The sequence below is a fragment of the Mauremys mutica genome, chromosome 13, assembly GCF_020497125.1.
Source record: "Mauremys mutica isolate MM-2020 ecotype Southern chromosome 13, ASM2049712v1, whole genome shotgun sequence".
NCBI classification, from domain to species: domain Eukaryota; kingdom Metazoa; phylum Chordata; order Testudines; family Geoemydidae; genus Mauremys; species Mauremys mutica.
The window spans coordinates 31,592,105-31,619,330 of NC_059084.1; the positions used below are offsets into that span (position 1 = coordinate 31,592,105).

The following is a 27,226-nucleotide window of genomic DNA, read 5'->3' on the forward strand; positions in this document are numbered from 1 at the left end:
TAATCAAGATTGTATGGTTATTGCATATATGAGATTGTGGAGTTACCCTACCTTTCACATAGCTAAAACCCAATAATTTGAAATGCAAAATTACCACTGTGTTTGCAGAAAATTGTTCATAACCACCCCAAAGTTAACCTATGATAGCAAAACTCAGAGCATCAGAACTCAAAGTATGTATTTTTCCTTTATCCAGCATTCATCCAAATGCTTCCCCCATCTCCCCCACCCCCCCCTTTTTTTTTGTAAATAATCATGTAATAGAGAAATGTTTGAAAAGAAAAAAAAAAGGTGCCTAGTGCCAGTGTTCTATCATAAACACACAAAAATAAAAAGAAGGCATCACATTTTAGATTTGTTAAATCTAAATCTGAACCTGTAACAGAAGGCTCTTGGGTTTCAGTAGATGTAAAGGAGAGCTCACGGTCATCAACTTTTTCTTCCTTTAAACTGCTGTTCACATCAAGCGGTGTGGTCTGTGATACATCTCCAGAAGATTGAGGTGCTTGTTCACAGGCGTTTTGGTCTGACTCAACGGGAATTTCTAACAGAACTATAAGAAAAAGAAAAAATACACAAAAACAAAAATCAGATAGCCAAAGTACTGGAAAAGACTTAAGGCAAAAGAAGATGCATTTGTCTCACCATTTTCTGTTTTAAGCAGATAATAGAAATGTGTGAAACAAAACCTCCACTCCCTTCCCTCTTAGTGTTTGAATATCACATCCAGGCATTCTTTTTAGCGTATGCACAATGTGGCATGTAACCAGTATTCATCACTGAATTTGGTCCACTGGTTGGATCAGTAGCTTCCCTGGCTTGGGTAGGTACTGATGGGGAATGTGACATTAATGCCATTCCATGCCCCTCATCAAATCCAGTGATTCCAGCAGACCACACAGCCCGATTGGGACTTCCTGAGAAAGTTGGGGAGAGAATGGAGGTGCTCTATCAAGGTATTTAAACTATGGCTGTCAATTAATCGTAGTGTCATTTTGTTTGGTGTTCGTTCAGGGCCCAACAATGAGGTGCTAGTCTATGACAGGGGGGTTCCTACGGTGCAATAGTAATTAACTAATTAGTAAGTGAATAAATAAATATGGTTCAACTAGTTCCAACAGGAATCCCTTAAACCTTAGAGAAATGGTTACTCTGGATTATCTAGGCAATCTGTTCCCAGTTCAAGTGAATTCTAATGTATCAACTGCACATAAAAGCTAAACATGAAATCAACTTTATCAATCTTCTTTGCAAGTGGAAGTCATTTAAACTTCATCTTAGTAATTAGTTATAACACAACTAAACAACTCTCCTTCATAATGACCCAAGAGCATACCATTACAACAAAGTACTTACGTTCCTCAGGTTCCTTTGGAATAGATGCTGGATCTTTCAAAGTTCCAATTTCAGCAAAAGTTGTTGTAGCAAGATCTGTATTTATTATCTCAGGACTACCATTGGATAACAGCCTTGATGATCGTCTCCTAATTTGGTCTCTTTCATTGCTGTCTGGACAGTTTTTCAACTTTTCCTGAGCTAAACAGCATAATAAATTTAATTTCATTGTGCAATACGCTGTCAATCATGAAAACGTTGAAGCTTGACAATGAAGTACTACTGGTTATGTGGTTAACACCTGCAGACCACTTATGCCTCTACCTCCAATAATTGGAGTTCTGATTATTAAACAGGTAAGTAACTTCCCATTCTCCTTTGAGCGATTGTCCATATGCATATTCTACTGCTGACGACTCCTAAGCAGTGATCTTATGTAATGTAGGTGGGAGCTTGAGGTCTTTTGGAGAATAAAGATTGCAGCACTCTCCTCAATTAAGTGATGGCAACTAGAAACAGTTTTCATTTACATATGTAAGAGGGAACCTTTTGGTAACTGTTCAAAGGGTGCTCTCATTAAAGCCAAGAGAGCTAGACTCAGGGCCCATGGAGCAACAGGGTCCTTGACCGATAAGAAATCTTAATCAGGCCTTTGAGGAACTTGATCACAATTGGTTAGGAGAAGGTTGTACGGCTGTGTATAGGTGCATGATGGGCTGAGATCACTACCAAGTGTACTTTGATTGAATTAAAGGATAAATTACTTTGTTTTCTCTCCAGTGCATAATTCAGAATTCAAGATATCAAGCAGTGATGGACTTCCACTGGCAGAAGTGAGAAAGCCTGGTCCAGGTAAGTTCCCCTCGTAATGTCTTTTAGGACTTGAGCACTGACACACGCACACACACACACACACACACACACACACACACACACACACACACACACACCTTCTACTACAGTGTCTTACTTTAACAGATGGTCTTGGATTTACATTTAGATTAATTTAGTAACAAAAAATGTAATATACTGATCTCTCAGATAACTGGTATTTTCATATACACAAGTGGTCTAAAATTCAGGTGAAATATTGGTAAATACCAAATAATAGCTTTTGTAAAACCTGAGATTTTTCTGGTTAAAAATGGTAAAACACAAAAACTAAGGGCCTTGTTGGTACAGCAGTGTCTGCTGAGATTGCCCACTAAAGTATTCTGTAGATCAGGTAGATGTATGAGCGAAAGAGAAACACAATGTGTGATGCACTAGTTCCATAGTCTGATGGCTTCCTGGCAGAGCTGGTAGGATCTTACCCCACCCTGCCTGTTGATGTAGAACGTGGTGGTCGTATTGTCCTCTATTACCTGGACTAATCACCCTGTCATATACTGAAGGACTCGCAAGCCATGCATCCAGCTCAGCATTCCAAGAGACTGATATAGTTTCTTGCCTCTCTGGGTCCAGAGAGAAGCAAGAATGTATATCAATATCTTGGAAAGGTTTCTCATGTGTGCTCCCCATGCCTTAAGCAAAGTGTCTACAGCTATACTCCTGGATCAGAGGGGAGGCTGGGAGGAGATCCAATACAGGCATTCACAGGATTCTTCCAGGACAGACTGTACTACAATGCTGGGATGGGGAGGGGGGGGGGGGATATCCAAGTGATGCCTGGAAGGGCGTACGCTAGCCTGAACCAGACCTGAATGCAGTAGAGGAGAAGTCTAGCACATGGCATCATAAAAGGTACAGGAGACCATGTGTCCCAACTTGGCAAAGCACATTCTTATTTATGTGGGTTTGGTTCTAGCTGCAGCATAAGGGATGACAGGGTCTTGAATCTGTCCTGGAGAAGATAAGCCACTGATTTGGTGGAGTCTAGAATTGCTCCAAATAACTTTATATTTTAGAGAGGAGGCAAGCGGGATTTCTGCATGTTGACTCTCAGTCCTATCTAAGTTGTGGAACAGATGGGGCATCAGGTGGATGGATTATGAGACCTGTTAAGGAAGATCTGCTTCATATCAGACAGCTGTCAGGGTATGGGTATATGAAAATGTTCTGTCTTTCTTAGATATGGTGCTACTACTATTGCAAGCACCTTGGTAAATACGTTCAGTGAAGCCTGGAGTCCAAAGGGTATAATGTAGTATTGTTTGCAGTCGTCACCCACCATTAACAGTAGGTACTTCCTTCAAACGGGATACCTACTGTTGTCTACACCTCACAGGGGATGCCTCCTGAAAACAGGACAAACGCCATCATGATCATTACCACTGATCTGGTAGCAGTGTCTGCTGCATCCAGAGCTGCTTGTAGGCTCACCTTAGCCACAAGATCATCTTCTGAGACTCTTCCAAAATTCTCCCCCTCAGGTCTGAGGGAAGTTTGTCACAAAGGCCTGTATTCTTTCATAATTCCTGAAATCACAGCAGTCCAGCAGGACTTGGTAAATGCTAATCCTTAATGGAAGGTTCACCAATGAGTACACTTTTCAACTCAATAAATCTAGTTTCTCTGGATCTTTGTCTCTGGGTGTTGATTTATACTGATGGGATTTTTCATTGGCCTTCATTACGAACAATAAAGGTGACATCAGAAGTACATGAGAGAACTGAGCCCCTTTGGGTGGAACCTGATATTTTGTCCCTTTTACAAGAGGTAGGAGCCACTATAGATTGGTGTTTTTGACACAACACTTTCACTGGGTCCAATCACCAGAATGGCAATTTTTCCTGGTGTGAAGGACTGGGGTATATACACCAATTTGTAGGTCTGCTCCTGAATTTCTTCCATGGGGATTTGCAGAGTCTGCACAATCTTCTTAGGTTGTTCTTGGAACCCTCAAAAGTCATCAAATTTGAGAGAGAATCTGTGGGACAACAGCTTCATCAGGGATGATGATGACGGTACCACCAGAGCCAGTATATCACCTGGTAATGAGACCTAATCCAAATCCTCCTCTTATTCTGGTGGTGGGTAGGGAGATGCTGGCTCTGGCACACCTTATGATGCCATGGTTGGTGGAAGTAATTTTGCAGATTGCTGGAGTCTATCCTGAGGCTCTGCCCTACTGAAAGAGAATCACGGGTCACAATGTGGCCAAATTGGAACCCACAAGCACTGTCCCGGTGGCCATGGTATGGGAAACCAGGGACCTTGTGGTGGAGGTCTCCCAGTATCCTTCCCTGGAGGAATGTCCAAATCCCCTATATGAAGAGTTTAGGTCCCATCCAGATTCTCTATCACCTGAAGTCTCACATGAGGTTGATGAGAATACTCCACATCCATGGGAAGAGCTATGGCTCATGGAGTGAAGAGTAAGGCTAGCAGGAAAGAAGTTGTCAACACTGTTTTAGTGCAGCAAATGGCAGCAAAGCAGATAAAAGAGGTGACCCTGGCTCTTGCATGATCAGCAAGTCTCTGTGCTATAAGCTTCAGTGCCAGCTGATGCAGTGGTGTGTCCAGAAGTGGCACTGGGTCTACGAACACTGACCGTGGTGCCAAGGCTGGCACCTTTCAACGCAAAGGTCTTGATGATGCCACAATCATGTCATGGATTGCTATCTGTGCTGAGTCTCTCGAGAAGTGAGGTTTCAGAGGTTCTGATTTTGCTTAGTGTCAGCTCACTACCAGTTCCTATGGACCAATATGGAACTGAGCTTACACAAGAACTATACAGGATGGTGAAGTCTGAGAACGAATAGTGCTGATGGGAGTAAGAGCAGGTGGGATATCTCCCTGTAGGGCTACCCGCACTCTCAGTCTTGCCCACCAATTTCTTGGTGGATCTGGATGAAGATGAGGCCCCCTCCAGGTAAGGAACCTGCACTTTCACTCTTTGGCTCCAAAAGAGGGGTGGGGGGCACCTCAAGAGCTAGGATCGGAAGCCGGTCTCATGAATTTAGTCATAAGTACACATCTCTGTTCTCTCTCTGTCCAGGCATTAAATGACTTACAAATCGGGAATTTCCCAGATATATGCAATTCTCCTAGGCAATAAAGGCATTTAATGTGACCATTGTAAACAGGCATTGCTTTATTGCATGCCAGACAGTACTTAAAGCCAGGAGACCTCATGAGGCCATTCTGTAACTTGGATACTTATCTACTAACATTACTTAAAACTAGAGAAAAGTGCCAAAGGGCACATTATCTAAAGCAGGGATGGGGAACTTTTTTTTCTATCAGGAGCCACTGACCCACAGAAAAAAATCAGTCGTGGGCCACAGACATACAGTCCCATGCGTGGGGTGGGGGTGGGGGTGTGCGTGCTCAGGGCTTCCCCTGCAGCAGGGTGAGCCAGTGCTCACAGCTCCAGCCCTCACGGGGTGGGGGGCGCGCGGAGGCTCGGTGCTTCCCCTAGACTCCAGGATGGGGCCAGAAATGAGGGGTTCAGGGTGCGGGACAGGGCTCTGGGCTGGGGCAGGGGGTTGGGGGTGTGGGAGGGGATGAGGGCTTTGTCTGGGGGTGGGGGTTCTGGAGTGGGGCTGGGGATGAGGGGTTCGGGTGCAGGAGGGGGCTCCGGGATGGGGCCAAGAGGTTTGGAGTGCAGTAGTGGGCTCAGGGCTGGGGCAACAGTCGGGGGGAGGTTTGGGGGAATTTGGGTTTGAGAGGGGGCTCAGGGCTGGGGCAGGGGTGTGGATGCAGGGTCTGGGAAGGAGCAGGGCCGTCCTTAGCCATAGGGAGAACAGGCAGCCGCCAAGGGCACCACTAGGTCTAGGGGCACTGCTCTGCTGTGAGCCCAGACAGATGGGAAGCATTGGAGCATGTAAGAGCAGGGCTGCTGGGTCCTAGAGAGAGCTGAATGCAGCACAGTCTGAGGGAGGGGATGGGCTGCTGGGGTCTCTGGGAAGGGGTGGGGGAAGGAACTCACCTGTAGGGTGACCAGATGTCCCGATTTTATAGGGACAGTCCTGATTTTTGGGTCTTTTTCTTATATAGGCTCCTATTCCCCTCCACCCCCGTCCCAATTTTTCACACTCGCTATCTGGTCATCCTAGGTGGGGGTAATTGGTACCTATACAAGACAAAGCCCCAAATATTGGGACTGACCCTATAAAATTAGGACATCTGGATCTGGTCACCCTAGCTGGGGAGCGCGTCTCTCCCCCGGGCTGGCAGTGATCCATCTCATCCGGGGGGGAGCTGCACAGGTCAGGATGAGCTGCTGTGGCTCCATGGGTGCCCCGTCCCTGAGATCAGATGCTGTGCTAACTTCACCATGGTCCGTTGGGCTGGCGATGGTGCCCATTGGCGTGTGATCGGAGCTGAGGGTTTGCTGCTGCTGTTGCCACTCTGCACCCCAAGAGGTGGATTTTGGAGTCCTGCAGTTTTCCACCTATCTCCTCCTCTACTGCAGCTGTTGGACCAGCAGGCTAGGGGGTGAGCCAAGCATGAAAGCAGTACTGAGTTGCCATTTAGATTAAAAAAAAAGTTGTTAAATGACAAAGTTTGTTTTAAAGTTTTTGTTTGCCAAAAGAGCTTGCTAACAATCCTGAATTCAATTTCAATATTAAAAAAAAAAAAATCAACATCTTAGCCAAAAACAGAAAATTAAGTTGTTGACGATTATTTATGACAAGTTTGGTATGGGGAAGGGAGTGGGCCAGTTTTCATCAGAGAAACAACAAATGTTGACTGACTTTCCTATAGCCCTGTTACTGCTAAATAGAGCCCTCCAACAACTGTAATATGCTCATCTCCTTACTAATGTATAGAGCAGGGGTCGGCAACCTACGGCACACGTGCCAAAGGTGGCACGCGAGCTGAGTTTTGATGGCACGCAGCAGCGGGCTGAGCAGCTCAGCCCGCCGCTGCTCTGGGGTTCCGGCTGCTGCCCCATTGCCACTCGGGGTCCCGGCCACCAGCCCCACTCAGCACCCACTGCTGGCCTGGGGACTCCCAAGGAACCCCAGGCTGGCAGCGGGCTGAGCAGGCCGGCGGCTGATACCCTGGCTGAGCCACTCAACCCGCCGTCGGCCTGGGGTTCCATTCACTCAGCTGGTAGCGGGCTGAGCAGGACTAAATTCAACGAAATAGGAAAACAAGAGCAACTAATGACAAAGTGCAAGAACCTAGAGCAGTGGTCCCCAACCTTTTTCGTCTGGAAGGACCGTGGAAGTGGACGAGCATCAGCCGAAATGCGACGCCTCTGTATGACACTGCTTATCAGCGGCAAGTGGCGTCATCCAGAGGCGTCGCCGCCGAAATGCCGCCGAATTTTGGCGGCATTTCGGCAGATGCTCGTCCGCCAGCCAGTACGCAGGTGCACTGAGAGGCCCTTGCGGGCGCCATGGCACCCACAGGCACCGCGTTGTGGACCCCTGACCTAGAGAGCCTCCTGAAGCACGGCGATCATTTTGATTTAAATGGACTTGAACTGTATGAAGAATTGAGTACACTGTCATCAATGTTGCCACACGCAAAATCGATGATGGACATTGTACAGTTTACTCATACCAGCAAACTTGTTGACATATATCCTAATGTGTACATTGCCACTCGTATTCTACTGACAATTCCTGTAACAGTAGCATCAGGAGAACGGAGTTTCTCAAAACTAAAGCTCATTAAAAACTCTCCCCGCTCTACAAGGAGTCAGGAACACTTGACTGGGCTTGCTATTCTTGCAATCAAACAAGACATCACTTTGTCTTTGTCATATGATGACATTATTACTGATTTTGCAGCCAAAAAAGCCAGAAAGATTGCTTTTAATTAAAAACTAATCCTTGTTTCAATACTTCTTCATATAAATTTCCAATAAAATGTTGACAAATTAAAAAAATTATATTATTTGCATCATTCTGTCAAATCAGAATTTTTTCTATAGTGCTACTTCTTTAGTGCTAGTCCATCAGCACTACAGTGTGCTTAATGAAGTTAAACTGGTTTTAATAATATGCATGTGGCAAGTTTTCCAATAGTGTAAGCTTATGTTTGTATTGCTAAGAGCAAGACAGGCACAAGGGCACCAGTTTAATAATCCCGCCTAGGGCACCATAAAGCCTAAGGATGGCCCTGGGAAGGAGTTAGGATGCGGCGGGGGGGGGGGGGGGGGTCTGACTAGCAAAAAGACCACAAGACTAGCAAAAAGTTGCTGACAGTCACAGGGTCAGCAAGCTACTTCATTTCGAAGCTAAGAGGTTGTGAGTAGAACTAAGTGGCATTTGGTGCACTCCACCTTTCTATGCCCTTGATGCAGAAAAAGAGTACTCTTGGGGCACATGTGCATCATATACTGCTCGCCAAAAGACTCCAAACTCGAGTACATGAGGAAAATGTGTACCATCATCAACGGAATGTGCATGTGGACAATCATTCAAATAAGCTAAAAAGAAATTTGAGCTCCTTAAATCTTGTAGGGCGTGTAAAGGTTCAGAGGGAACGTGATTACCAAGGTATTAGCAGAAGGCTCATTAATCTAGCATTCAAAGGCATAACAAGATCCAGGAGCTAGATGCTGAAAATACATAAATCCAGGTTAGAAATAAGGTAAAAATATATTTAATAGTGAAGGTAAATTACCCAGTCGAACAACTTATCAAGGGATGTGATGGATTCGCCATTCTTGAAATCTTTAAATCAGCACTGGAGGTATTTTGAAAAGATTTCCTATAGTTAAACCACAATTTATTGGGATTGATTCAGGAATCACTGGGTGAAATTATATGGCCTCCACTACTTCAGGAAGTCAGATTTGAACACAATGATCCCTTCTAGTCTTATTAAAAAAAAAAAAAAATCTATGAAATCTTGCTTTCAAGATTTTGATGGGGACTACTTACAATATTGCTACACTTCAATACCCGACAAATTATCATTGCAACAGATTCCCTAGATAACACATATAGCCTTTAGACCACCTAAAATTAAAATTCAAAGACAATAATATAGAAAGAATCATGGTATAAAATGCCCTAAGTTACAGAAGTTGAAGTACTAAAAATACTCACGCAAGTTTTTTTCAACCCTGATGCGTTTTGATGGAACTTCCCCTCCTTTAGGTATTTTCCGCCTTCTTAATTCCAATGTTATTAGCTGCAATGTTTGAGAACTTTGCTCTACAAATTTACATAAAACCAGAGGAATGAGAGTTGACTAAATATACCATTAAAGTCAGTTAAAATACTCAAATTTGTATATTTAAAAAAATACAAACTCACTTTTTCAGAGCTTTATAAAAAACCAATATTAGTATCTCTCTCTAATTCTCCAATTTTCTTTATTTCCCTTTCCTCTTACTAGCTATTTTGGTACATCATGACTGACTCTTTAGTTAACATTCATTTTACCATATAATCCCATTTATAACATCGCATATTGTCATGTTAGTGTCTACACATATCAGCTCTGCAACTATCTCCTTAAAAACCATGTCTCTAGTACTAAATTTTTAGACCTCTTTACCAATGTTATTTAAATACAACCAAATATGTTGCTGATTGTCATGATGGGAGGTTGTAGTGAATGAGCCAAAGTAAGTGCTGCAAGAGCAACATTTATCAGAAAAGAATGCAGTGCTGAGCTGCTCAGCATCTCCCATTCCCTACAAGATTTTCTAGAATACTGCCTAAATACAAATATTTTAAGTACTAACCTGTTGGGGGTGTTATAGGTGGTCTACCACGTTTTCTTTTAGTTTCCTTTATGTTTTCTGGTAGACTCTTCACATTGTCGTTTTCAGATTTCTTCTCAATTTGAGTATCTACTGAATATTCCATATCATTTTCTGATATATTCTCTTTGTCTTCTTTCCCATTCTTAGGTATATTTTTTTCAGAGACCTTGCCTTTTTCTGAGATGACTATTATTTTTCCTTCTTTATCAGGTTGTTTAGATCTTTTTTCTGTCTTTAATGCCTTTTCATCCTTGTCCTTCTTAGCATTCTCTGTTGCTTTCCTCTGTTCTTTAAACTTCTCCCGTTTTTCAGGAGATGAAGGGATTTCATTACCTCTTTCTTTAGGCCTAGCATTACCCACAATATTCTAAAATAGAGAAAACACCAAGTGAAAAATGCATGATTCTTTGCATTTTGAAATTTCTTTATATTTAACATAAGAATTAAAAGAAAATTGTAAGCAAAGGAACGGGGTCCAGGTGTCATTTCAATATAACCCAAAAAGTTAAAAATTTAAGATTATAGGCAGAGAGCTACAGTAAAACCTGCCAAGAGTGACCACTCTTAGGGGTTAGCAAAAGTGGTCGCTTGTAAGAGGTGGACTCTCTTCAAAGGTTTACTGTAAAATGGGCACTTTTACAAGGCACAGAAAGGCTACTAGTGTTAGCAATGTTTCATGTTTAATTTTCATTATCTATTACATGAACATTACATATAGTATACAATATAGTGCTGTATTTAAAAATCTCTTGCTGGGTTTATTAATACAGTAGAACAGTATTTGTTAATCAAAAGAGGAAATTCAGTCCACTAATAAAAGTTCATGTTCTCTAGACTGAAGCAAAAGAATTTTTACAATTACCTGCGTTATCAAAAAGTCTTGTTTTCAGTCTACAGTAGTTTGCATTTATTTGAAAATGTCACTTATTCTTGTCTGCTTCTGCAACAATAGGAGCATGTTTACCGTTTCTTCTGCATCGTTCAATAGCTCTAAAAGTCAGTTATTGCCCTTTTGAATGGCAAATGCTTTCATGTTTTTAATCATATTCTTGGCTTCAGTCATAAAAGTTATTCTTACCAGGGTTCAGAGGCACCATTGCTATCCCCTTCATCATCAGTTTTTGTGTCACTGTGAGAGTCATCACATGGCTTGAAATTTTCTAGTTTTGTAGCAGGCGTTGACCTGTCTGACCTTATCAGTTGTTGCAAGGTTCAGCATTCCCAAAAAGACTTTTCAACATGTTAACTACCGAAAGAGGAAGCTTATGTTCATCTTCTAGATGAACATCTTCATTTGTTGAGTCGCATTTAGCAAAGCATTTTTTGATGGTGCTTGGTTCAGTCTCACTCCATGCTCAATGAACCCAGTGTATTCACCAAAGACTGAAACCCTTTTCAAATGCAATGGACCCAAGGAAGTTACGCCAGATTCCATTTGATGAAGAATAAATTGAATTTGCCTGTTCCAAAAGTTCAGTTTTAGGGTTTCAATAACCCCAGCATCAATAGGCTGTTACACAGACTTGCTGTTTGGGGGAAAAGAAGCAGAGTTTAATGTCTGACAGTTTAACAGGGAGGCGGCATGGGGCATTTTCCATAAACACAATTTTATGTCCTCGTTAGTAGCAATCTGCAGTCAAATCTGTCATCTTTTTTCAAAAAGCTCTGAGTTCATCCATACTTTTTTGTTGAATTCATATTCCACAGACAACTCTTTGATATTCAACTTGCCAAAGCCTCATGGGCATTGGGATTTACCAATCAGTATAGGCCTTTCTTTATCTCCATTCGTGTTGGTGCATAATAAAGGGTGATTCTTTCTTCTGAATATTTTCCATTTGAACATTGCAAGCCTTTGATAAAGACGGTTACTCACCGTAGTAACTGGTGTTCTTCGAGATGTGTTGCTCCTATCCATTCCAATGTAGGTGTGCGCGCCGCGCGTGCACGGTTCTTCGGAACATTTTTACCCTAGCAACTCCGGTGGGCCGGCTGGGCGCCCCCTGGAGTGGCGCCGCTATGGCGCTGGATATATACCCCAGCCGGCCCGCCCGCTCCTCAGTTCCTTCTTGCCGGCTATTCCGACAGTGGGGAAGGAGGGCGGGTCTGGAATGGATAGGAGCAACACATCTCGAAGAACACCAGTTACTACGGTGAGTAACCGTCTTTTCTTCTTCGAGTGATTGCTCCTATGCATTCCAATGTAGGTGATTCCCAAGCCTTACCTAGGCGGTGGGGTCGGAATGAGACGTGGCGGAGTGTAATACCGCGGAGCCGAAGGCTGCGTCGTCTCGAGACTGCTGCACCAACGCGTAGTGGGAAGCGAAGGTGTGGACTGAAGACTAGGTGGCCGCTCTACAGATGTCCTGGATGGGAACATGGGCCAGGAAGGCGGCCGACGAGGCGTGCGCCCTCGTCGAGTGTGCGGTGAGTCGGCACGGGGGGACGCGAGCAAGCTCGTAGCAAGCCCGTATGCATGACGTCACCCAGGATGAAATCCGCTGCGAGGAGACCGGCTCGCCTTTCATGCGATCGGCAATTGCCACAAAGAGCTGGGTCGAACGCCGGAAGGACTTCGTCCGGTCAACGTAGAAGGCGAGGGCCCTGCGGACGTCCAGAGTGTGGAGCTGCTGCTCACGAGGTGAGGCGTGCGTCTTCGGAAAGAAGACCGGGAGGAAGATCTCCTGATTGAGGTGGAAGGCCGACACCACCTTGGGGAGGAAGGCCGGATGTGGTCGAAGCTGCACTTTGTCCCCGTGGAAGACTGTATACGGGGGACCCGCCGTCAGGGCGCGGAGTTCCAAGACTCGCCACAAGGAAGGCCGTCTTCCAGGTGAGATGGAGCAGAGAGCACGTGGCTAACGGCTCGAAGGGTGGGCCCATCATCTGGGCGAGAACCAGGTTCAGATCCCAAGTCGGAGCCGGAGGACGCACCTGAGGGTAGAGACGGTCTAACCCTTTAAGGAAGCGGGCTACCATTGGGTTGGAGAAGACGGAGCGGCCTGCTATAGCGGGTCGAAAGGCTGACAGAGCTGCCAGGTGCACCCTGAGGGACGAGATCGCGAGACCTTGACCTTTCAGGTACCAGAGGTAGTCGAGGACGATCTGGATGGGGGCCGAGAATGGGTTAAGACAGGGGTCTCAAACATGGGGCTGAGGATTAGGGTGCAGGGTCCTAGTGCCTGCCCTCCGCCAGTACTGGCAAGGCAGGCTTCCCTTACCCTGAGCCTCTCTAACCCCAAACCCTCAGCCCCAGCCAGAGCCCTCATTCCCCCCGCACCCTAATCCCCAGCCCTGAGCACCCCCACATCATGAACCCCTCATCCCCCTGCACCCTAATCCTCAGCCCCAGCCAGAGCCCTCATCCCCCCACACCCTAATCCTCTGCCCCAGCCCTGAGCGCCCCCACATCATGAACCCCTCATCCCCCCGCACCCTAATCCTCTGCCCCAGCCCTGAGCGCCCCCACATCATGAACCCCTCATCCACAGCCCTCACCCCACACTCCAAACCTCTTCCCTAGCCCTGAGCCCCCTCACATCATGAACCCCTCATCCACAGCCCTCACCCCACAGCCCAACCCTCTTCCCTAGCCCTGAGCCCCCTCGCATCATGAACCCCTCATCCACAGCCCTCACCCCACAGCCCAAACCTCTTCCCTAGCCCTGAGCCCCCTCGCATCATGAACCCCTCATCCACAGCCCTCACCCCACAGCCCAACCCTCTTCCCTAGCCCTGAGCCCCCTCCTGCATCATGTACCCCTCGCCCTCAGCCCCACAGCCCTCACCCCTGCACTCCCTCCTATCCCCAAACTCCGTCCCAAAGCCTGCACCCCCACCCCCTGCCGCAGCCTGGAGCCTGCATCGAGCACAGAGCCTGCATCCAGACCCCCTCCCCCACCCAAACTCCCTCCCAGAGCCTTAGGCAGTAAATCTAAGTGCGTGTTTTGTCCTTTGAGTGAGGTGCATTACTGAGTGTATATATTTATTAAAACTGCGCGCGCTTAGGGGAGGAGGTGGAGAAGAGACAGGGCAGGGGCGGGGCCTCATGGAAGGGGTGGATTGGGGGTGGGGCCAGGGGCAGCAAGGGGGCGTGTCAGTGATGCGGCCCTCGGGCCAATGCACTAGTCCTCATGCGGCCCTCGGGGTCATTTGAGTTTGAGACCCCTGGGTTAAGACCTTGCTGGTCGCACCAGAGCGCAAAGCGTTTCCACTTCGCGAGGTAGGTAGAGCGCGTCGAAGGCTTCCTGCTTTCCAGCAGAACTTGTTGCACCGCCGCCGAACAACCCCTCTCTGCGTCGGTCAACCACTCAGGAACCAAGCTGTAAGATGCAGCGACTGCAGGTTCGGGTGACAAAGCCTGCCGAGGTCCTGAGTGATGAGGTCCGGCCATAACGGAAGGGGAATGGGATCCCGAACTGACAGCTCAAGCAGCAGGGTGTACCAGTGCTGTCTCGGCCAGGCCGGAGCGACGAGTATTACGCGGGCCCTGTCCCTCCGAAGCTTGAGTAGCACTCGGTGGACGAGCGGAAACGGAGGGAACGCATAAAGGAGGGAGTCCATCCATGCCAGGAGAAACGCATCCGAAAGGGAGCCTGGAGCTTGACCCTGGAAGGAGCAGAACCTGTGGCACTTCCTGTTGGCCCGGGAGGCGAAGAGGTCTACCTGGGGAAACCCCCACCTCTGGAAGATTGCGTACGCCACATCTGGGCGAAGCGACCACTCGTGGGAGGCGAAGGACCTGCTCAGACGGTCGGCCAACGTGTTCTGCACTCCTGGCAGAAAAAACGCTTCGAGGCGAATCGAGTGGGTCACGCAAAGGTCCCAGAGGAGCATCGCCTCCTTGCAAAGCGGGGAGGATCGAGCTCCGCCCTGCTTGTTGACATAGAACATGGCTGTGGTGTTGTCCGTGTACACCGCTACACAGCGGTCCTGAAGGTGGGTCCGAAAGGCGAGACACGCCAGACGGATCGCTCTCAGCTCCCGGATGTTGATATGGAGGGAGAGCTCCTGGGCTGACCAGAGGCCCTGGGTGTGCAGGTCTCCTATGTGAGCCCCCCATCCAAGCGCCGACGCGTCTGTGGTCAGGGTGATCGACGGTCGAGGAGGGCGGAACGGAACCCCTGCGCAGACTGTCTCCGGATCCAGCCACCAGGTGAGCGACTGGAGAGCAGGACTCGGCACCACCACCACCATATCCAGTGGGTCGCGCTGAGGGCGGTACACCGATGCCAGCCACATTTGGAACTGGCGAAGTCGCAGCCTTGCGTGCGTGGTCACAAACGTACACGCTGCCATGTGACCTAGGAGACGTAGGCAGCAGCGCACTGTTGTCGTTGGAAAGGCCTGCAGTGTCCGTATCAGGGAGGCCAACGTCTCGTGCCGAGCCCGAGGGAGGCAGGCTCTGGCCAGATTGGAGTCGAGGACGGCTCCTATGAATTCCACTCTTTGAGTCGGAACTAAGTGGGACTTGTCGGCGTTGACAAGCAGGCCGAGAGACCGAAACAGATGCAGTATCTCGGACAATTGAGCCGCTACCAGCTCTTGGGTGCGGCCACGAATCAGCCAGTCGTCGAGATATGGATACACGTGGATTCGACGACGACGGAGGGCCGCGGCCACGACCGCCATGCATTTGGTGAATACCCGCGGTGTGGTGGAGAGGCCGAAGGGTAACACCGCAAACTGGTAGTGGGCCTCGTTGACCATGAAGCGCAGGTAGCGTCTGTGGGGGGGGTAAATTGCCACATGAAAGTAAGCATCCTTCATGTCGAGGGCGGCAAACCAGTCTCCCGGATCCAAGGAAGGGATAATGGTCCCCAAGGTTACCATCCGAAACTTGAGTTTGCAGAGGTACTTGTTCAGCTCCCGGAGGTCTAAGATGGGACGAAGACCTCCTTTCGCCTTGGGGATGAGAAAATATCTGGAGTAGAATCCCCTGCCCCGCCTGCAGGGGGGCACCTCCTTGATGGCACCCACGCTCAACAGAGACTGGACCTCCTGTAAGAGGACTTGCTCGTGAGAGGGGTCCCTGAAGAGGGACGGGGAAGGTGGGTGGGAGGGAGGGGGCGAAATAAACTGTAGGCGGTAGCCGTGCTGGATGGTGTTGAGCACCCAGCTGTCCGATGTTACAGAACACCACGCCTGAAGGAAGCGGGAAAGGCGACTTGAAAACAAAGGGGATGGATCCTGGGGTGAGAATGGTACGCCGTCCTCGGGCGTCCCATCAAAAGGTCGGCTTGGGGCCTTGGACGAGCCTTGGGACTGGTTACGCCGCCCGCCCGATGGTCTGCGGTGGAATGGGGCCCTGCGATTATTAAATGGCCGAGACCTGGCCTGCGGCCCGGGCCGATAGGGCTGTTGCCGGAACGGACGCCTCTGAGTGGCCGGTGTATGCATCCCCAAAGTGCGGATTGCCACTCGTCCGTCCTTCAGGGTCTGAATTCTCGTGTCAGTTTTTTCAGAGAACAGGCCCTGCATTTCAAAGGGGAGGTCCTGGAGGGTATATTGTACCTCCGGCGGCAAAGTGGATGACTGTAGCCACGCAATGCGTCGCATGGTTACACCGGACGCCACAGTTCTGGCCCCCGAGTCCGCTGAATCGACCGCTGCCTTAATCAAGGTCCTGGAGGCCAGCTTGCCCTCTTCTAGGAGGGCTGAGAATTCTCGGCGGGAGTCTTGTGGGGTCAGCTCCGCGAATTTTCCCAGGCATCCCAAGATGTTAAATGTATACCTGGATAGCAGGGCCATTTGATTCGCGATGCGGAGTTGGAGGCCGCCCGCCGAGTAAATCTTGCGCCCCAGCAAGTCCATGCGTTTGGACTCCTTAGACTTGGGCGCAGCGGCAGGCTGTCCGTTACGCTCCCGGTCGTTCACGGACTGGACTACCAAAGAGTCTGGAGTCGGGTGCACATAAAGGTATTCGTACCCTTTAGGTAGTACAGAATATTTCCTCTCCACGCCGCGTGCCGTGGGAGGGACGGAGGAAGGCGACTGCCAGATGGCGGCATTGTTCCGCTGGATTGTGCGGATGAATGGCAGCGCCACTCTCACGGGGGCGTCTGCTCCGACGACATCCGTGATGGGGTCATCGACCTCCTGGACCTCTTCGATGGGCAGGTTGATGGCTTTCGCTACCCTCCGAAGAAGGTCCTGGTGCGCCTTCAGGTCAATAGGCGGGGGTTCCGATGGTGACGCCCCTGCCACAGCCTCGTCGGGAGAGGAGGACGAGGATTGACCTGGCAGCACCTCTTCAGGTGCCAGTGTCTCATGCCCCAACGGCGTGCCGTGAGCGGCGGTCTGTGGCGTTGGAGACGGTGGTGGCCTGCTGACAGTGGCCACCGGCACCGAACGCGCCGAGCCTGGCTGCCTCGGAGGAAGGGGAGGTCCCTGCTCATGTTGGGCCCAGGGTACCCAAAATCCCCACTGATGGGGTCCATGGTCCTGCGGAAGAGACCCTGCTCGGAAGTCTACCGCACTGCCCTCAGGAGAAGCAACTGAGGGTTCCCTCGAAGGCCAGGGAGGAGCCGTTGCAGTTCCCGGGCGGACGTCCGGTGCCGGAGTAAACTGCCTCTCCGGTGCCGACAGACGGTGCCGGTCGTCATGCGGTCTGATAGGCGAACGGGATCTGCGCGAAGCGCGGCGCCGGGAGCTCGACCGGCGGCGCCGGGAGTCGGACCTCGATCGCGAGCGGCGGCGCCGTGAGCGGCTGCGAGATCCTCGATATCGCCCGCGATGCCTGGAGCCGGACCTGGTGCGGTGCCGGCGACTTGGCGATCGGGACCTGGAGCGCCGCCGGGAGTGCGACCGGTACCGCGATTGCGGATCGGCCCCGGTGCGTTGGCGACCGCCGTCTAGAGGGAGAACGGGAGCGAGAGCGTATCATGGTGCTCCGATCACCTCGGCCGCCAGGAGAGGGAGGGCGCATCATCAGTGGCTTTCCGATGGACCTGACTGTCCGCACCGGCGGTGCCGGTAGCTGATGGCCCGTATCAGCGGTGAGGTCGATCAGCTCCCTCGCCGTCGCGAACGCCTCCGGCGTGGACGGGAGCCTCAGCTCCTCCTCGGTCGGCACCGGGGAGCTGGGCGGCGCCCGACTCGACGGCCCTTGCGGTGCCGGAGTCAACGGCCCGGTGCACTTCTTGTGCACTGCCTCAGCCTGTACCGTTTTAGTCGGTGGCGGCTGGGCTAACGGCTTCTGCTGCTGTTTCGCAGTGGCCGTCTTCGGCACCTTTTGCTTCTTCCTCTGAGAGAGTGAGCGGTGCCGGGTCTTCGGTGCAGGGTGCCGAGACGTGTCGGCACCGGAGCGGCTCGGTGCTGCCGGTGCGCTGCTCACGGAGGCCGGCTTCGGCGCCGACGGAGCTGGTGCCGGAGGTTGGAGAGCCGACTCCATAAGGAGCTGTTTTAAACGAGAGTCCCGCTCCTTCCTCGTACGAGGCTTGAAAGCCACACAAATGGGGCACTTATCTGACCTGTGCGACTCTCCGAGGCAGCGGAGGCAGGAGTCGTGCGGGTCACTCACTGGCATCGGCCGCTGGCAAGCCACGCAGGGCTTGAATCCCGGTGCTCCCCCTCTAATTCCCTAACTACTATACTATACAACTAGCTACACAACTATAACAAGAAACTTTAACAAATATTACAACTATATACACTAAATCTATGGAGAACGCTAGGGCTGTGGAGGTAAGGGAGCACTCCACTGTTCCTACTAGCCGTCACGGGCGGAAAGAAGGAACTGAGGAGCGGGCGGGCCGGCTGGGGTATATATCCAGCGCCATAGCGGCGCCACTCCAGGGGGCACCCAGCCGGCCCACCGGAGTTGCTAGGGTAAAAATGTTCCAAAGAACCGTGCACGCGCGGCGCGCACACCTACATTGCAATGCATAGGAGCAATCACTCGAAGAAGAATGGAGGGTTTTTGTTGCTGTCTTTAAAAAAGAGTCCAGTTTCGTCCATATTATAGATTTCAGAGGGTTCATAATCCTGTATTACTTCAGCTAACTTTTGCTTCTAATCTGAAGCCACATCTTGATTAATGTCTCCATGCTCACTGCATGCGATACCAAAGGCAAGGCTGTCACTCTTCTTAAACGATTCAAGCCAGTCATTGCTGGCTTTAAACTCCCTGTTTTCCAACTCCTCATGTCTTGCACTTTTAGCATTGAACCAGAGACATTTACATGATGAACAGTGAATTTAAAACACTAATAAGTGAAAAAATTGACTCCGTTTCTAGTTTTAGCACATTTAATTTTCATTGAAGATTTTGCATTTGACACATCAGCGAGGATTTGTGCCTTCCATTATAACAGGTTTTGGATTTGTGTTTTTCCAACTCCAAAATGTTTGGCAATTTGATTGCAACTGGTACAAGCTTCTAGCTGCAATACCGCTTTAACATGTTGCTCCAGTGTAAGAAACATTTTGGATTTGTATTTTTTCTCTTCCATTACAACTTCTTTTAGCTTTAAACTGCAACATACAGTAGTGTACACATTCACATCTTCCTTTAAAGTTCCTGTTTGTTCAAGTTCAATTTCCAGTTCCTATTGAGTATGAGGCCATATATTGCAGAGACCGTAATGTACAAAAGAAAAAAATATCTTTCGCTGGAAGCATCAAAGAAACAGACTGATAAGCGATGATCAGTTTCTCCTACAGGTTTGTTTTTATGGATGGGACTGAGAAAATGTCATCACTCATCGCAGCTGACAGGTCGTTGCTCTTCACAGTTAAATTATAAGGCAGCGGTTCTCAAACTTTAGCAACCCGAAGACCCCCATTTTGATTTAAAATTTTTCAGGGACCCCAAGCCACCATGCTCAGCCCCAGGCCCCACCCTACTCCACCCCTTCTCCCAAGATCCCACCCCATCCCACCCCCCACTTACTCCATCCACCGTCTCTGTTGCTCGCTCTCCCCCACCCTCACTCACTTTCACCAGGCTGGGGCAGAGGGTTGCGGTGCAGGAGGGGGTGCAGGCTCGAGGAGGGAGTTTGGGTGCAGGAGGACTGAAGGGTGCAGGCTCTGGGAGGGATTTTGGGTGCAGGGTGAGGGCTCTGGGCTGGGGCAGGGTGTCTGGGATAAAGGCTCCGGCCGGGCTGCGCTTACCTGGAGCGGCTCCTAGGCTCCACATGATGCCCCTGCCCACAGGCACCACCCCCGCAGCTCCCATTGGCTGCAGTTCCCAGCCAATGGGATCTGTGGAGCTGGCACTCATGGCAGGGGCAGCGCACGGAGCTAGGGTAGGCAAGGACACTGCCTTAGCCTCATTGTGCCACCGGACTTTTAGCACCTAATATCTCCCCGTTTAGCTTCAGTAGCCTCCAAGAGATAGAGGGAGGGAGCAGAGTTGAGGGAAGGAGAGGGAGGAATTGCTTAGCGGGGCCCACGGACTGCCCTGAGTTCCTCAGGGGCCCCCCAGGGATCCACTGACCCCAGTTTGAGAAACACCGTTATGAGGGGGAAATGTTCCATGGTCACTGCAAGTAGTTGCTCATGACAGGTGGTCCCTTGTCAGAAGTGGTCACTAAGGCAGGTTTTACTGTATTCAGATACTCACTGAGCAACAGATTATCAGCATAATTCATTAACACACATCACAATTCAAATACTATTCAAATATTTTTTAAAGGATAATTCCAGACTTAAATCAAATCATCTGCCAAAACGCCAAATAGCAGCCACAGCTAGGCTACAGCATGTCTGAATACACTATTTGATCCAGTTCAAAAGCCACTGGCCTGAAACAGTGTTTTCACTTTGTATACTTTCTGATAGGAATGTAATAAATTGCTAATATCCCTTTTAATATCTAAGATATGTAACTAAGCTCTACTTGGAAGACTTTAATGCTTCAGAAAAACACAAAACAATAAATGAAATTGTAAAATCAAATATGGATGACATGTCAAAACTATTTCAAATTGTACAATGAGGTTCTGTCTTCCAACCCTGAAACTGCTGATGTCATATAGCCACTAGGAAAAACCTTCCACAATAAATACAGGCTACCAAAGTAGGGACCAGATTTCAGTCTCATGATCTCATTGATCAATAAATAGGAGGATAAACATTCCGATCTTTGAGAAGCTCTGTTAAAGGATGAAAAAAAATCTGAACCCTCTCCCCCCTTTAAATGGGGATACAGTAAGGAGAAATAGCTATTACAGCAAATTACACTTGCACTACTGGTAATCCCAAATCTATCAAGGATAAGAGAAAATCCAAACAATTAAGTCTAAGATAAGAACTTGGAACCCCATCTTTGGACATTACATGATCTTTTTCAATTATTCCAAAAGCAGACTGATGTCCCCCCCCACCCCTCCCCACCCCAAAATGTAAAGGATTCACCACCACACACCAAGTCCATCTGATCCAATCACCCGTTATTTATGTAGTCTGCTAAAGCATTTTTCACTCTTTACAGATCTAGAACTGAAGGAATTACTTTGTTCTGAATGCCCACTGCCCACACTGCTTCATGACAAAAAAAAATCTGGAAACCTAGCTCCCCCTTTCAACAAATAGCCAATGTTCTGTGCGAGAATCTGTACAGCCTGTTCCCTAGTCAAAGGAACATACACAGAAAGGTCAAGAACACAGTCATAAACACAATTTTTCCAATCTTGTAGCCAATGAGTCTGCAATCTCACAAAACAGATGAATGTGACTTTCCTGCCACCAAATCCAGTAACCCTTGATAAACTGATTTAACCACACAGTTCATAGATTACTCCTCGTGGAGTTCTATGCCACTGCGCAATGCAGAATTTGCAGAGAAATAATGTTCTGCACAGAATTTCATTTCCCCCCACAGAATGGGTGCTACAGAGTTGCTGGCCACTACCAGGGGCTGCTGGACCCAGCAGAGCCCAGCTCTCCAGCTCACAAATACAGGATATGGCCACAAGAAGGGAGAACTGGCGCTGCAGTCCCCAGCACATCATGAAAGGAGGCGGCAGCATGCAGGAAACTCCATAAAAGTCTAGAACTCACCACCAGGCTGTTTCTCTCTGTGGATTCCTGGGCTCTGGGAGTAGGGGATGCGGGTGTGTGGGCCGGGAGTTCAGGGGGATGCCCTGTAGCTGGGCTATAGGGGAATAGGAGGTGCAGATGTCTCAGGTGGGGGGCGCTCCACAGCTGGGCTCTACGAAGTAAGGGGGGGCGAGTGTCTGAGACTGGAGGGGTGGATTTTTTCCTCAAGATGTGCCCAGCTGGCACGTGTGACACACCCAGATCAAGACACCAAATAAAAGCATAACAGAGAAACAGGAACTGGGTTGTTGTAGGGGTTTATTTAACTCTATTCCTGGGGAAAACATTTTTTGTCGGTACTGTTACAGACATACTTTCTGACAGGTATTTTGAAATAAATTACCAAAATTATTGAAACTGGCGTAATTATATTGTGTTATTTTGACAAATAAAATGTGCAGAATATTGAAGTATTATGCACAGAATTTTTTATTTTTTGGCACAGAATTCCCCCAGGAGTAACAGATTCCAAGGCCAGAAGGATCAACGTGATCAGTCTAATCTGTATAACACAGACCAGAAAACTTGCCCAAAATAATTCCTAGAACAGATCTTTTAGAAAAACATCCAATCTTCATTTAAAAATTGTGACTTATGAAGAACCCACCACAATGCTTGGCAAACTGTTCCAATGGTTAATTACTCTCACCATTAAAAAATTATCCTTATTTCCAATCTGAATTTGTCTAGCCTCAACTTCCAACCACTGGATCACGTTATACCTTTCTCTGCTAGACTGAAGAACCCATTATTAAATATTTATTCCTACGTGGGTACTTATAGACTGTAATCAAGTCATCCCAATCTTCTCTTAGTTAAGTTAAACAGATTGAGCTCTTACGAGTCTACAGAAGGCATGTTTTCTAATCCTTTAATCATTCTCTTGACTCTTCTCTGAACCCTCTCCAATTTATCAACACTCTCGAACTGTGGGCATCAGAACTGGACACCATATTCCAGGGCCAAACAAAAGTATAACCTCTCTATGGCTGCTCAATATCCCCCTACTTATGAATCCCAGGATCACATTAGTTTTTTGGCCACACCATCGTACTGGGAGTGCATGTTCAGCTGATTATCCATCTCAACCCTCTAACAGCGCCTATGGGAGGCCTACTAGGGGTCACACACATTTACTCCTGGGGAAATTCTGCACGTGTGCATAATGCAGAATTTTTCAGAAATTCATGTTGTGCATGCAGAACTTCCTTTCCTGACCCCTCGAAATGGGCTGCATAGTTGTTGGCCGCCACTAGGGGCTGCTGGACCTGGCAGAGCCCAGCTCACAAACAGAAGACAAGGGCGGGGGGAAAGGGGGCAGGAGGAGAGAGATACGGACTGGAGGGTTCCCAGCAACTGCAATTCCCAGTACGCTCTAAAGGAAGGAAACTCCTTGCAAGCCCAGGATTCAGCATCAGGCCTTGTTTCTCCCTCTGGATCCCTGGGCTCTGGGGGGGAGAGTGTCTTGGCTTTGGCCAGGGGTGGGGTGGGGGGGGAGGGAGAACAGGACTTAAATGACGTAGGAAGCTAATTCCCCTTTTACTGGGACTTGAGCTCCTAAGTCATTCAGGTTCTTCTGAAAATTTTATCCTTTCTCCCTACTTACGATAAATTAGAACATACCATAAAATTTTTCCAGGACAGCTTCTCCCTTACAGCTACAAAAGAACGATATTATCCAGCATCAGTAGCCACCCCCATGGTTACTGATAGGGAAAAATCTCCAGCACCAGTGCATGAGACACACATGCACGCCTTCAGAGGAATGAACATATGCAATCCAAAAAAAAAAACCAACTTAGTTTTTATTATGCAGAATGTTTCATAAAAAGATCATTCCGTGATATAAGAAACACATTTTAAATAAAATAAATCCACTTGTCATTGCACTGAAGATTCTTCCAGGATCTCCTTCTGTATTGACAAGAGAAGAGATTAGCCAATAGACTCTCGCCTGACAATTCCTGTTGGCAGGGCATCTCAAGGAAGAACCTTCAAATCTAAAATTCACTTCCCAGCCTACTGGCCTTCAAGAATTGGTGCACAGCTTTTGCCTAAGGACATGACTGTGGGTTATGTTTACAATCTAGAGCTGGAATCTGACATTTTATTTGACACTGATCAGCTAGTCTCTTATCGTTTTAAGAAGTGTGTGTACATGTGCTCAGGAACAACTGTGTGACAGGTATATGTTTAAAAAAACAAAAAAGTTATCACGGAATATTATTAGGGCAGAGCTGATTAAAGTATTAACAATACATGACAGATATGATAGAAGTTTAAATCACATTCCTGTAGTAATAAATTATGAATATTTAAAATCATTTACTGGCTAAAATTCTAGATAAAAACAAAAATTAGTTAAGTGTTCACTTGATGGATTTTTCACTGACGCTAACATGAACAAATCAACTGAATTCAGATTTAAGAAACAGCTAGTCTTGTAGAATTAAATTGGAGAAAACACAACATTTCTCACCTGATCTTTGGAAAAAGCTTTGATGTGAATATTTTTGACAGTCTGAACTACTCCATCGTAAAATTTCACAGTGTAAGTACCTAAAAATTGAGAACACATCCTGATTAACAGTATAATTTAACTTTCATTTTGATAATTATTCAAAGAATAAACACTGAACATTCCAGTTCTAGAGATGCACATCTGGTTCTAAATAAAAGTTCACTTTTTTAGGGTTACAAAAATGTATATCCTTAAACTTTAGGCCTCTTTCACGAAACATGTATGAAGGGAGAATACAGTTTATTTCTTCTAGATTCATCTATATTAACATAAGAACGAGTTTACTAATAAAAATCATGAGCAAAAAAATTTATTGTCAAGACACATGAAAGCACGCACATTGGGACTGATGAAATTATTTCTTAGACTCCATGCTTTCAATTGAAAAAATAAAACAAAAGAATTAATTTTGAGACTAACAGATCCAAAAGGGATCAAAGTCAAATGAAGGAATATGAGCAATTCCTTCCTGTTTACAGTACTCACACTGGTAGTGCCATTGAAGGCAGGGAGTGCAGGAAGTAGGAAATGGCCCTGTGTGTTTAACCCAAGGGTTCTCAAACTGGGGGTCGAGACCCATCAGCGGGTCATGAGGTTATGGGGGGGAGTCACAAGCTGTCATCTTCCACCCCAAACCCTGCTTTGCCTCGAGCATTTATAATGGTATTAAATATACCAAAAAAAGTGTTTTTAATTAATAAGGGAGGGCCGCACTCAGAGGCTTGCTATGTGAAAGGGGTCACCAGTACAAAAGTTTAAGACTCACTGGTTTAACCTGTAGGATCTGCTTTCTGCAACTGAGATGCTCTTAGTACTACTTTGCATCTCTCCTAAATTATGAAAATATTCCTACAGATTAAAAAAAAAAAAAACCTTACCCCCAAATAGCTATTTATCCATGACAAGCTTTAAAGTTCCTATATTAAATCAACTGCTGACTGTTACACATGAAAAATGTTTAATATCTGAAAATTATAATAAGCTGCTGAACAGTTCAACATGAGACTCTAATCCACTAACAATGAGTACCCAAGTCTAATGACCAAGTTGCAAACAAATTTATAAATGCCTTACACCCTGCTTGGCAAGAGAAGAGCCTAGTAATTATGATGCTGAATACATGTAAACTCTGCTCCTGCATAGCAGTGTGTCAATCTGAAGTGTTTCACATTTCTACCCTTTTCTCTCATATTTTAGTGATCTACATTAAGAATCATTAGGCTGAAAATTATTCTGTAAATCTCTAATCTCTTAGTGATGTCCACAGCAAATAATCTTTGAGAGAGCTGTATTAAATTGTGGAATAATCTCCAAAAGAAAGTGATGCACGCTTCATTGTTTTGACACTTTAAAAACTGTACTGGACCATACTCTTATTATCTGATCCAGCCCACAACTCCCAAACAGTGTTCCCTACAGTATATTTTCTAGGAAGCATACTGTTGGTAACAAATTTGAATTCCAACTTCTACAATGAGGAAAATAACACGTTCTGCTGAAAGTAAAGCGTACCTGATTTAAATGTAGAATAATTTAAGTTTCAACAAAAAATACACTTTTATGTATTTAATAGTGGGCCTGACACATTCATCAAGAATACAGAGGTAGTTTTGGTGGAAGAATGCTTTGTGCACCTCTGAAAAAGAAAATAAACCTCAGACCACTGCATTTCAAGAAAGATGAATTCAGCAATCATAAGAAGGTCCCAGATATTTAAAAAAGATCTTTGTATTTTATTTATTTAGCCTGTGTCTTCCAAGTATAGAAAAAATACGTTAAGGGTGAAAGCATGTATGTGAACCTTAAAAAAAGAATGTGTCTTTCATCAAATTGGATCCTCTCCTTTACAATGACAAAAAAAAGATTATGTTGTGCCTGTTCTCTGCTGCCAACACTTCTTTAGCAATTATGTGAAGTGGCTAAAAAAATTGTAATTAATTGATTCTCCTCCCAAGTTAGGTCATTTGGTAGCTCATGCTAGCCCCTTGAAAAAAGGAACAACATACCCACTGGTTACATACGAATAACATTTAATGAGAAATTACAAAATTGAAAAACTAACTTTGATAAAATTAACATACTGTAGTACACCTCTACCCCAATATAACGCTGTCCTCGGGAGCCAAAAAATCTTACCGTGTTATAGGTGAAACCGCGTTATATTGAACTTGCTTTGATCTGCTGGAGCACGCAGCCCCGCCCCCCCGGAGCACCGCTTTACCGCGTTATAGCCGAATTCGTGTTCTTTCGGGTCGCGTTATATCAGGGTAGAGGTGTATAATGACTTTTCTTTCAGAAGTGTGCAATGTTCTCTGGAACATGAGGAAATTCTGAACACAATTAAAGTTATCCAGTTATTAAGTACAACAAAATGAATAGGTGACTTACCATCCTTGTTAACCGAAGTGACTTTGGCTGGATAAAAACGACAATCAGACCAGCAAGCCAATACCTGATCATTTATACGAAATCCCTACAAAGAGAAAAAAACTCTAACAATTTACACTTCCTGAATTAGAGAAACAAAATTAGTAAGATTTAAAACATACTGCTTCATTAAAACACTAGAACTGTTTCTTTGTAAAAAGTAAAAAAGCAAAAATGAAAAAACACCCCATATCCTTCAACAGGCAGCCACTGCAGCAGCACTTGAGCATAAGAAAGAATTTATATTCGGCTAGACATGCAAAAAAGAAAAGTTCACACCA

The 27,226-nt window shown here is 46.9% G+C and overlaps 1 protein-coding gene across 5 annotated transcripts in view; it reads right to left on the reverse strand.

Moving 5' to 3' along the window:
- Window positions 1-27,226, reverse strand: part of PHF20 (PHD finger protein 20) — a 193,130-nt gene that overhangs the window by 111,760 nt on the left and 54,144 nt on the right. For all 5 annotated transcript variants that reach the window (XM_044985270.1, XM_044985267.1, XM_044985269.1 and 2 more), the window contains 6 exons: window positions 26,907-26,991; window positions 24,477-24,556; window positions 9,935-10,322; window positions 9,291-9,398; window positions 1,357-1,536; window positions 377-553 (listed from right to left, as the gene is read on the reverse strand). In XM_044985270.1, coding sequence (XP_044841205.1) covers window positions 377-553; window positions 1,357-1,536; window positions 9,291-9,398; window positions 9,935-10,322; window positions 24,477-24,556; window positions 26,907-26,991 — 1,018 coding nt within the window. The remainder of the gene's footprint in view (window positions 1-376; window positions 554-1,356; window positions 1,537-9,290; window positions 9,399-9,934; window positions 10,323-24,476; window positions 24,557-26,906; window positions 26,992-27,226) is intronic.